The sequence below is a fragment of the Amphibalanus amphitrite genome, unplaced genomic scaffold, assembly GCF_019059575.1.
Source record: "Amphibalanus amphitrite isolate SeventyFive unplaced genomic scaffold, NRLGWU_Aamphi_draft 000237F_arrow, whole genome shotgun sequence".
Taxonomy (NCBI): Eukaryota; Metazoa; Arthropoda; class Thecostraca; order Balanomorpha; family Balanidae; genus Amphibalanus; species Amphibalanus amphitrite.
Window position 1 is genome coordinate 767,998 of NW_024881732.1, and position 12,204 is coordinate 780,201.

Below are 12,204 nucleotides of genomic sequence, written 5' to 3' on the forward strand. Positions count from 1 at the left end.
AAAAAGTCCCCCGCTCCAGAGGCGGCCGGCCGGCCGAACCCCCGGATTCCAGCCCCGACTCTATTGCGCAGACCGCGGCAGCGACACGGGTCAGGTCGCGGCGCCCGGCGAGTGGGTCAGTTGGCGGCGGCCGGCTGTGGAGTGAGGATGCCGCGTGTGGGGCGCAGAGATGCCGCAGTGCAGAGGAGGTGAAGATAGTGACTCTGCACGATGCGGGAAATGATGCCTTTGTGATCTAAATTAAACACCTTCAGTGCATATCCTCCCTTGCCACATTCCTATTTTATCATAATCCTTCAATAATCCGTAATGACTACATACCATTCAACGCAAGCAAGCAAACAAAACAACCCGTTTAGCGGCGACATCATCTCGGATAAAAAAGCCACAGTGATGATTAGAATAAGACTTAGCGCGAGGGCAAATCGAGGGGTATATATGTATCACATACCGAGTATTTTATTCCCATCTAGCGAATTAAGATTGGGGGTCTTGTCCAACAAGTCAGCGGCCGTTCTAGACACAGATAAATGCTTTGTTTTCGGTCGCATCATTATCTGCAATAATTCGAAGCGAGATTTAACCCTCGCCGGCCGAAAAGAAGGGGTGGATGCCGCCACCATGTATTTTTTGCGGTAGCTCAAAGCACACTGATGATAGAAGACTGACATTTCATATGCCTCACATTTGATTCAAGCCGGATCATTTGACATCAGCCACGTTTTCAAGTCAGGTCACTTAACTATGACGTCTTAACCCTCGCCGGCCGAGGGGGGGGGGCGGGTGCCGCCCCCCCCCCATAGGGTTTTTTCGCGATAGCTCCAAACACGCTGGCGGTAGAGAGCTAAAACGTGGCATACCTGACCCTTGATTCAAGCCGGATCTTTTGACACCAACCGCATTTTCGGGTCAGGTCAGGTCACTGACCTATGACGTCATAAGTAAACCTCTGCACGGTCTTCAGATGTCGCAACTTCGCAACGCCCTCACTGCCAGAGGAGCTTTCACAGGGAAATGAAACCTGCAAGATCTATGTAGTATCCATTACGAGTCCCACAACTTGAATATCTCGGTTTTTTCCTAACGGTCATATGAGGTCAGGTCATTTAAGTCAATGACCTGACAGCCGACAAGTCAGGTCATTATAAGTCATAATGACCTGTCAGGTCATTATAAGTCAATGGGGAAAAATGAAAATTGCTATTCTGGCGCCGGGAACAATCTCCAACTATCTCAAGCACACATAATCGTGATTTGATGCACTCCTTGCAAGGTTAGATGCGTCACTTTTGCAATGTTGACCTTGCGTGACGTCATTTATGACGTCATCAAGGTCATATTAGATTTTCGTCAATAACTCCCGATCAAATTGAGCTAGCGAGTCGGGAAAGCCACCAATGGACTCAGGAAGACCTGCCAAATCGAATGATATGCGACATGACCTCTTTCGACCAACTTCGTGACCTGGGGGCGCTGACCTGACCGTGACCTGAGGTCAACACTCTAAGTTGACCTGACCCAAACAAAAAGTATATCATTCGACGCGCCTGACCGAGGCAAACACGATGCTGCCAAAATCTCGGCTCTGCATCCGTTTATTGCGAAGTTATTCAACAAAACTGAACCGTACCTTGGGGCACTTGACCTGATCTCAGAGGTCACCGGTTGAACTAGGACCTTAAAATCGGGTACCAATCTCTGCGTCTCGTAACGGCGCACACGCTCGTTTTTTCCGCGACGCGCTAGCTCCACCAGGGGCGAAACGGTGAGGGGGGGGGGGGTCGTACCCGCCTCCTCCCCCCTCGGCCGGCGCGTATGTAGAAAACCAATAGGTCCGGCGAGGGTTAAGTAAACCTCTGCATGATTGTCGGTTATAAAATGATGCAAATCCGCAATGCACTTAGTGTCATATAAGCATAATGGGGAAATATGTTAACTATTAATTTGCCGTCGGAAATGATCTGAAACTATACCTCAAGCACATGAAATCGTGCTTCCTACATTCTTGGCAAGGTCTAATGCTTCACTTTTGCATTGTTCACCTTGCGTGACGTCATTTATGACGTAACTAGGCTCATAGGAGTGCTTTGTCAATAACTCCCGATCAAAATGAGCTAGCCAGTCGGGACAGCCATCAATGGACTTGTAAGACTTGCCGACTCAAATGTTATGCAACATGTCCTCCTTTCAACAGCTTCGTGACCTGTGTTGCCGTAACATGACATTGACCTGAGGTAAACATCCTAAACTGCTTCACCTGAGCAAAAAAGCATATAAATTGACGCGTCTGAGAACAGAAAACACGATTGTATCGAAATGACGATACTGCGACCATTTTTGCGAATCTATTTACCAAAAACCGATCCAATGCCTTGGGGCCCTTGACCTGCCCAAAGGAGTCACTGATATTTTAAAATGGGGTACCAGTTGCTGCATCACCTAACGACGCAAGCGCTCGTTTTTTTCCGCGAGGCTCTAGCAGCTAGCTCAATTATAGTAGCTAAACATGGGGTTGGGGAATCGCTCCATTCTCACTCACTATTTGGCCGGGATAGTTTGCAATTATTGTTAAAATCTAGCATTTAAATATTTCAAATGACCCATTTTTCTCCTCCCAAGTCTTTCAATTCAAGGTCATAACACCAGGTTACGTCAAGTGACCTTCCCTCAAGGAAAGTTCCTATGCTCTTCATATGTATACCGACTAACCGATCGCTTTAGAACTTTCAGCGATTTCAATGGGCAACAGAATATGTATTTGAAACGTTTACTTTGCAAGTTTGACATTGCTGACAGAAAGGCCGGGTCAATTTTGAGATCGCTCAAGTCAATGGGAGAAAATTGAACTGATGCGCTTTTTTGGACGGAACGCATAATAAACACTCTTAAAACATGTGGTGCTTGATGGGATACAATACGGAATAAGAAAATTGTTTGTTTGTTAGGAGCCATCTTTTTCGGTCTGAAAAGGCCCTTGCAGAGCTATGACATTTAACTATGCTCTGGTGTAGTAATTGGGTTGTGCGAGCCAGCGACAGTGATCTGCAGAAGCGAGACTTTTCCCGTGGGACCAGATTGCCCTGTTGGGACGGTCCGGCCGTCTCCCAAACGGTCACCCGAAGAGGATACTATGTGTCCTGGAATGGATCTGACATCAACTACAGGTTGGCTGGTGGGGTGACCTCCAGTCCAGAGAGGGAAGCATGAAGACTAGGGGCGATGCGGATTGGTTTTTCCCTAGGATAGCAAGGACGGAAGGAATCCAGCACCCTTGACCCTTCCTTATACTGAACGTATCTGTTAAATCTCCTAAGCGTTTTTTCTCGACATCGTCAATTATTGAGTTTTATTCACGATCGATGGCAACACAAGTCAAATTCCTAAAACCAGACGTTTCGGCCACAGGGTGCCTTCGTCAGTGGACACTAGTGATTAATTAAATTAAAAACACATAGTATCAAAAACAATCGGTATAAATCGTTCGAAGTCGACACATCGGGCACAGGTTTCGAAATGCATTCTTTGGTTCAACATTAAAAACCTAAATTGAGAACAGCATTCATCACGCTATTGTTCTTGTCGCGTTCTTTTGATATGCTGAAAATTAAATTATATAATGAATGTACCTACAGGTCACAATGTAAATGTCGGAACGTTTAATTCGCTCGCCTTTTCTCAGAGTCTTTCAAAGTTCGCCAATCACCTTTCGTTTAGAAATCGTTTACGTTTTGTTTCCTAGTGCCATCATTGCAGCCGCTTTTGCCCAGGTAAAGAATCCAGGTTTTTCGTTCACTGTATCTTGGAAACAGATGTGAGCTGCTTCCAGAGCTTTTCTCTTTCCAGAGCTTTTCGAAACGTCTGGTTTTAGGAATTTGACTTGTGTTGCCATCGATCGTGAATAAAACTCAATCATGTCTGATCATTTACAATCGTCAATTATATCGTCATCGTCATTAATAAAAATATGAAATCCGGGAGGATAAATTAAATATAGAAATTGTGGCCTACAGAACATTATCAGTTGCGTTCAACATACTCGTAAGCATGATCACACACCTGCAGCTTACATACGAGCCATGTAATAATTATTTTTGATAGACATGCTTAAGTTATGAAATCATCTGAAGTGTTTGTAAAGTTCCACGATACGAATCGGATCTAATATCCTGCTATGCATCATGACCATTTCTGGTCAGGTCATGTCTTTGAACATAGGCCAAATTTTTCAAATGACGTTTAAAGATCAACTTGTGATTCATTCGAAGCGTTTTGATAAGAGGAACACGAGGCTGGTAAAATTAATTTCATGCAAGTTTTAAGCTAAAAACTTGTACGTTCTTGTGGAAAAACAATTGGTTTCCTCATAATACCGATGGTGGCAGTTGTTGTTCATGCTAAGCCGTTGACCTTAATTAAATCTGACAATGTTATTCAGACATAGCGGTAAACGAGCTGATTGTTGTGTTAGGTTAGGCTCTTCCGTTGATTTCAGAGTGGGAAGGATGACAGGAATTAGAGGGCGGGGGGACATGGCTCTGGGCGGGAGTCCTGGGCCTCATGCTCCGCTGGGGCCGAGCCCATCACGTGGGTTGGAGTGCCCTGACACATGGATAGCCCTGGGCGGCGTTTCACGGCCCCGCGCTGCAGCACGCTGCGCTGCGCTGCTGCATTGTTGCGGCGGTTGATATGAATTCGGCTCCACGCTAGCGTTGCGAGCTTCCGAGTCTGTTGATGTTTCCATGGAAATTGGAAACCCAATGCACCGGTGTGCGCAACGCACCCTGTCCAAGCAAAATTTTACCATCGATGACCTCTGGTGACATGACCTCTGGCTCTGACCCGATCTAAAATTGGCTGAAGTATTTTTTCTTCTTTTTGCTACTTTTGACGCTACTTTGAATACCACTGAAATGCCCAAATCTGAGTTATAAGTATGATGCTCAATCCCCATTTCCCCTCCAACAGGGCGTGAGAGTCTAGGCATTTCTGTGGGGCACGAGCTAGCAATGACTATCTCATAATCATTGCGGCAATTAACATCTACTGCCATTCTTTAACACCGGTTTCGCTGCGCTGAGTGGTGGCCGTCCCGTTTGTTGGATTCTACAGCTCGCTGGCGGAAAGCGTTACCGGCCGCCCGTCCACCGCCCGCGGGCCGGACCGAGCGGTCCCGCTGACCCTACCTGACCTGAGCCCGGCGCGATATGGGACGGGCAGACGGGGGTTCGGCTCAGCGGAGGCAGCGCCCACTGGTGCGGGGGACTTTTTTAATAGACCTACTGTACAGTGTATACCAACCTGAGATGTGTCTTCCTGCTCGCTGATCGACGCTGAATCTCATGGGTGGCAGATGAAAAGTTTGATGCTGTTCTTTGTTTTTCGTTGAAGAAAAGTTGAAGGTGTTAATTCTATTCTTTGATGTTCTTGTAAAATGAAGCTTGTAGGCAGGTAGGTTTTTGTTAATTGCAGTTTCCTGGGATGGGCTAGGCCTTAACCCGCGCCCCGCTGGGGGGGGGGCAGAATCTGCCCCCCTCCCGTTTTTCGCCAATACCTTCTAAACGCGTTACGCCAGCGACGTCAAACTTTCAGTACCTTATCATACATCAATTTGACACGTTCCCTGAAAATTTGAGCGAAATCCGTCGGAAAATTTTTGAGAAATTGACGTTTTAGTGACGTCATGTTCGCCATTTTCGCCTCAAAAACGGCAAAATTTCAAACGCCGCTAACTTCTTCATTTTTAAAGGAATCAAGACGTAACAAAAAAGGTTATACGTGATTCTACTTTGTCTATCAAATGGCTATCTCGGTTTTTTGAAAATTTTGGATTTTGGCCAAAATTTTTCCAATAAACTGACTTTTTTGGGAAAATATTTATAAAATCCAAAATTTTGAGTTTATCGAAAAAACCGGAATATATGTCAAAGAAGTGGTCTATGTGCACCTACATACCAATTTTGGGAAGAATCGGTTCAAAAATGTGGGAGTTATTCAAAATTTTATGACGTCACGACACACAAATTTTTTGAAAAATGATTTTTTTTGGAAGTTCTAGACCTCGTACGGAAACAAAAAAAGCACCATTCGATTCGCCGTGAAAAACTGCATCGGATAGACACCTTTTTAGGCCTTAACAACCAACTTCAAAATTTGACCTCACTTGACCTGACCTTGACCTGAACTCGACCTGAAATTCATCCAGAGGTGGTCCATATCACTTATTGAGTGTGCCTATTGAATTCCATGAGTAAAATGACCCATAAAACATGTGTCGCACATGCCCTTTTCTATATTTTGTTTTTGGTGACCTGACCTGACCTGACCTGACCTTGACCTTGACCTTTGAATGACATTGTGTGCAACGAATATTGTCTTGGTAGTCTAAGAACACGTTTTGGGCAATCAGTCTCAGTCCATTCTTCGGCAACTACGGTGCAAGGCCGATACTGTAGAAACTTGCATTTTGTACCCTTGACCTGACCTTGACCTGACCTCTGACCTACTTAAGCAAAAAAAATTGGGCTCTTAAGATCCGCCTTGTTGAGAGCTTTCGATTGCCGTTTTCCCCGTCTTTCTACGACCATCGGTTCGGAAGTTAGACAGGGGGGGGGGCAGAATCTGCCCCCCGCCCCCAGCAGGGCGCGTATGGCTGAATAGCCCAGCGGGGCGCGGGTTAACGGGCAGCAACAGAGCATAGCAGCCAATTTCTCAGTGCCCATCACTCTGCCGCAATGCTGTCTCCGTGTATATTTTGAGAACATCCGGTCAATGCCTTTTCTGACCAGTTTATTTTTCTCCTAGTGGTGAATGTCCAATCTACATATAGGTATTTATTGACGCAAGGAATGCCTAGCGTCTTGGTCTGCTGCTGTGACCGTTGATATAACAGTTGAATATATCAACGAATCCACTCTACTGCACTGCGCTACAACGGCTTCATCCAGAACCATCCAGATATAGCATCCGGAAGTGTCCTTCAACTTACAACTTCAACTTCTAGTCTTAATAAAAAACTACCTAACAAATAATTGAAATTTTGGAGTGGTCGCCCTATCTTATAGAAGCATAGGATGCACTAACAAAGCAACATTTTATACACGATGCATGTCATCGCTCTGCTTGTGGAAATTTGACAGCCGTGAGACATAATATGGTGTGGTGCCATTGCCTGTCAAAGGGACCTTTCCACCTTCAAAAAAGTTGATGAATTGGCATAAAAATGATGTCGCTCGGTTCAGAAAGAGCAAAAACGAATATCTACAAAATTTCACCGAAAAATATTCACCTGCTGTCAATGTATTACACTTTAACTTTTGTTTATTTTTTGGGACCTCCGCTATTCCTATAACGTCATTTGGAAGCAATAATTTGGCATCCTAAAAGTGCAGCAGATGTTGCGTGCAAAGCAGTATGTACCACCACAGCAACAATTGTCTTTTAACATCAGATTTAAAAATCGCTAGATCTGCCCTGACGTCACAAAGTCAGAGGGGACATTCAGATGCATTATCCCCTCTGAATCCAAGTGCTGTAACTTTGAGATTCAATATTTTCGATTTAAGGCATTTCTCGATGTTGCGGATGCCGAAACCGGTAATTGTGAGCAAGGGACCCCAGTTCGCCTATCTCAGCTCAGATGGTCACTTAGAGGCATTGCACAACGCACATTGCTACGGTGTGTGGTGTCACGCTAATACAGTTTGCTGCCTTGTGTTGTCTACGTTATTCAGTCGGGCTATCATGCAGTAGGTACCTGTGTCTTCTATCCACAGCCGGGTCATCATGCAGTACCTGTGTCTGTCTGTCCACAGTCGGGATAATGCAATACCTGTGTTTGTGTGTCAAGTGTGTCACTACAGAGTGCACCCGTGTCTGCCTGTCTGTCCACAGCCGTACATCATGCAGTACCTATGTTTGTGTGTCATACAGTGTCCTGTCCGTGTCTTCTATTCACACCCGGGCCACCATGTGTCTGTCTATCCACAGTCGGGCCATCATGCAGTACCTAAGTCTCTGTATCTCTGTATCCACAGTCGGGCCATCATGCAGTACCTATTCCTAAGTCCCTGTATCTCTGTATCCACAGTCGGGCCATCATGCAGTACCTGGTGGCGGTGTACGGCAGGCCGGCGTTCGACCACCTGTACCCGGCGGCCGACCACCAGCGACGCGCCACCATCGACCGTCTGCTGCAGTTCGACCTCGGCACGCTCAACAGGGCCATCCTCGACTACTTTGTGAGTCAAGACAACACAGTGCAGTATGCATCCTATTCCCTGTCGGATGCAAGGGCGCTGAGATGGGGTATCTCTGTTTATTTCAGAGAACTAAATATACCTATGTAATTTGATATTTGTCATTGAATTAGCAGAACGTAAAATCAGTCTCCGTGCATTCATATTCGACTTACGCTACGATTTCGCGACAGCAGTAGTGGCAGTAGAGTAGAGCCGTTTGCCAGCTTCGTTGCCAATTGCTTGCCAGTCCACTTCGCTGCATGTGTTTGCTGCTGCCGTTCAGATTTCAATCCCAAACAGTGGTCGTCTATCCAGGCACATGGGGCTGCTCGTTAGCTCAAAGAAGTTTGTTATCGGGCGTGATTATTGTAATCGGGATAAGTCCGGGACATGTAAAATTGTGACATTTGTGTCTACCACTAACGTCCCAGCTTGCATACTCAGAGATGATAGCTCTATATGTTGTATAGCGAAAGGCTTCATATTCCTCTAAATCTTTCTACTATTATTTTAATTGAAAATTTGTAGCGAATCGTTTCATTTGGTGATATCGAATATCGTCCAACGGTGTCAAAGTTCCTGAAATAAACGAAGGACGTCGACGTACGCTCTGAAAGCGCAACTCCTTCCCTATACAAGTGTCGGCTCATGCTGCCTCCAGCTCTCGTCCATGAGGCAGACGCCGCATTAGACTCACAAAACAGCTCATTTGCAAACCGCGTTCCAAGCAGATTGCTGCATACCAATGGGGCATCTCGCGAGCCCGGGATCGTGCCGTCAGCCACGAGGCACTGATACAGCACCCGAAACGCAGTACATGGCCCCGCTGAAACCTGGCACTCGGTAGTCCGCTGGACCTGACCCCCCCCCCCCTCCCCCAAGACGAGTCGGATAGAAAACTTCAGACGGCCGCACAGAATGACAGAGTTTTCGATGCCACTATATGCACTTGTGTTGGAACTGGAAGGGAAAGTCACGTGGATTTGAAATAGAAATTGATCCCATTGGTCTCCTTTCTGATGAAGCCGAAGGACTTGTTACCCGCAACAGCCGAGGCAACAAACAACATTGGTTTACTGTCTTCAGAGGAAGAATAAAAAGTCCGGGCTGAACCAATACAAAAGTCGCACCCTCGTGAAGCTTCCTAGTTGCTTCCCGCATAATCCCGAAATGGGAACAGAGAAACCAGTGAATATTGTTTTGCTCATACACTTCTGACTATTTATTGTTAGGCGTGAGACAGGTGCACAAACATGGTTTAGCACGGAATTTTACATGGTTTCTTGTGTTCGTCAGTTGCACAGAGATGCTACGTTAAGTAGCTTGTAACCTTTGACTGTAGAAGGTTCAACAATCCCACTTCTTAACGAATCTTTTCAAGACGCCACTTGCAACACCGATACACGCTATCGCAAACAGAGGCCCTCTATGCCGAAAAGGTGGTGTGCCTTTTAGCGTGCTCTGCGTGCAAAAAGTGATCTGATCCGTTAAGGTATAGTCGGACAAAATGCTATACCTATTACTGTATGATAGCGTCAGACGGGTTTGCATTTGAGTCCTGTGGGCTGTCTTGTCAGTGACACTTTGGAATAAAAGTCTGTCGCTGTCGCTGACGCTTCCTGCCTTGTGCTGACGCCTCCATGTCCATCCCTGACGCGCCCCACCTCGCCGCCTCAAGGACCCGGTGCCACTTGTCCCATTGTCCATCCCTGACGCGTCCCACCTCACCACCTCCAGGAGCCGGTGCCATGTCCCATTGTCCATTCCTGACGCGCCCCATCTCTCCACTTCCAGGACCCGGTGCCATGTCTGTCGCTGACGCATCCCGTCTCTCCGCCTCCAGGTCCTGGTGCCATGTCTAGCCCTGACGCGTCCCATCCCTCCGTTTCCAGGACCCGGTGATACACCGCGGCTCGGCGCCGGACGAAGCCAAGGCCAACGTGCTGAAGCAGTCGCTCGACTACCTGGACCGCTTCCTGGAGGAGTCTGGCGGCGAGTTCGTGGTGGGCCACCGGCTGAGCCTGGCCGACCTGGCGCTGCTGGCTACTGTCTCCCGGCTGGAGGCGTTCAACTACCGCACCGAGTCCTACCAGCGCCTGCACACCTGGAAGACGCGGCTGCAGCAGACGCTGCCCTACTACCAGGAGTGCAACGCCGAGGGAATGGCCATGTTCAAGGAGATGCTGGAGCAGAAGAAGCATTAATGCAGGGTACAGGCATAATGGGGAGTTGATAGATTGATGCGGGAAACCAGGGTTGTCAGAGCTGGACTGTTGGTGCCATTACGGGCGATGGATTTTGATGTCGAGCGAAACGTTAATGAAATTCTGCAGGCTGCTACAGAATTATGAAAGCATGCAGGAAATCCGTTTTTGTTTGTTTTAGTGGTAAGCGATCGCGATGGCAGATCCTGTCAAAACTGATTGCTCGGGTACATTGAATGAATGGTTAAATTGCGATATTTCTATTGCACACAGTGAACTCTGAACTCTGGCTGTACCTAGTTCCTGGACAGATCCAGGTACAGCGAATGGAGTTCATTTAGTATTTTAATGTCAGCTTAAAACTATACTAAAGTGTAAGTATTTGTGATTAAATGTGGTAAAATGTAAGTTGCTGCCGATATAATATGAAACCTTGCTAACATACATCAGCACCCATGACGCTTTTCCAGTGGTGAAACTTTGCATCGTAACTCCAGAAAGTACTTTTGATAAAGTAGGCATCTATGCCAGCTGCAAGACGCGAGGCTTAGATAGCTGATGAAAATGTGAGTGCACTGCGCATTCCTTTTGCAACCAATGGAGCTGTGATAAACACGTTCGGGTATAAAGATAGGTGGTACGTTCGCATCCAGCAGTCTGGACCTGGATTGTTTTCGCTTAGTTGTTTTCTAGGATCGTTTTTTGTAGTAAGGCGCCTTCCAGCAGTCGTGTCAAAACTGGCAATCTTGGTCTGAGAGTGCGTGCATTTAGCCGATAAAAGAAACGAAATTTTGTGTTGATATTTGACCGAAAATTATCTCGGGAACATAACGGTGAGAGAAACACTGCTGTTCTCAGCAGCGAGCAGAGCGCATGATGTAGTAATATCAAAACAAGCGATACATGGTGACATGTTATTATGTAACCATGTCTTCTGTTTCTGTTACTATCGCATCACAACTTCCATCTTTGTGAAACGGCAACTAACTGGCCTGCACGTTGTTACCTGAAAGCTTGTGCTTATTGCTGTTCACTGGTGTGTTAGGTTTTTATCTCGCCGCTATGTAGCTACCTTTTTAGAAACAAAACTAAGCTCCTTGTGATCGAATGTTTTCTTATCGAATTCCGTTAAGGATGATTGTATTTTAACAGTCGCTTATTCCACGAATAAGTTCTATCTACGAGGAGTGTTGAACAAATGAACAGGGTATGAAGTAAGTTAAGAGTTTCTGAAAATGTCGATTGATGCTGTTAATTAGATATCTCAGATGTGCCCCTCAGTCGTTGGAGGTGGTGAGTTCATTGAGTGTTTAGGATTTCGTTGTTTTATAAGAATGCATGCATCCAAAAGTTAACAGAAATGCATCCCATGTAGATTTATGTATGACCAGCCATATTCTTGTTGGGACAATTGTAACATGCTAGCCTCTGACTGATACAAGACACTCTGAACCGGTACATACCCACTCTAGATTGATAAGACGTTGAAAAAAGTCGCACGTTCTGTTTACCGAAATGATTGGTGAATCGTTGAACTGTTGTGTTTGATTTGTCAGCCACATGTTCTCTCTGATGTTTCGTATCAACTACCTGCCCACACTGATAACATTTACGAGCTGCTAATACGACTATGTTAACTTATGCGTCATGCTTTTTAATAAATAGCAGATTATTCTATCATTGTCAGTCTTGATGGACCATCATTGTCATGTCAGACGTTAAAACTGGTCAATCAGTCGTGCATTTATCGGGTTGAACGGGAA

General features: G+C 46.1%; 1 protein-coding gene across 2 annotated transcripts in view; it reads left to right on the forward strand.

The window, feature by feature from the left end:
- LOC122386020 (glutathione S-transferase D4-like) overlaps positions 1 to 12,140 on the forward strand; it is a 52,054-nt gene extending 39,914 nt beyond the window's left edge. The window contains exons 4-5 of one of the 2 annotated variants that reach the window (XM_043374802.1): positions 8,087 to 8,237; positions 10,130 to 12,140. In XM_043374802.1, coding sequence (XP_043230737.1) covers positions 8,087 to 8,237; positions 10,130 to 10,441 — 463 coding nt within the window. In that variant the 3' untranslated portion in view covers positions 10,442 to 12,140. The remainder of the gene's footprint in view (positions 1 to 8,086; positions 8,238 to 10,129) is intronic. The other variant, XM_043374803.1, reaches the window with a different exon arrangement.
- Positions 12,141 to 12,204: the final 64 nt, after the last annotated feature.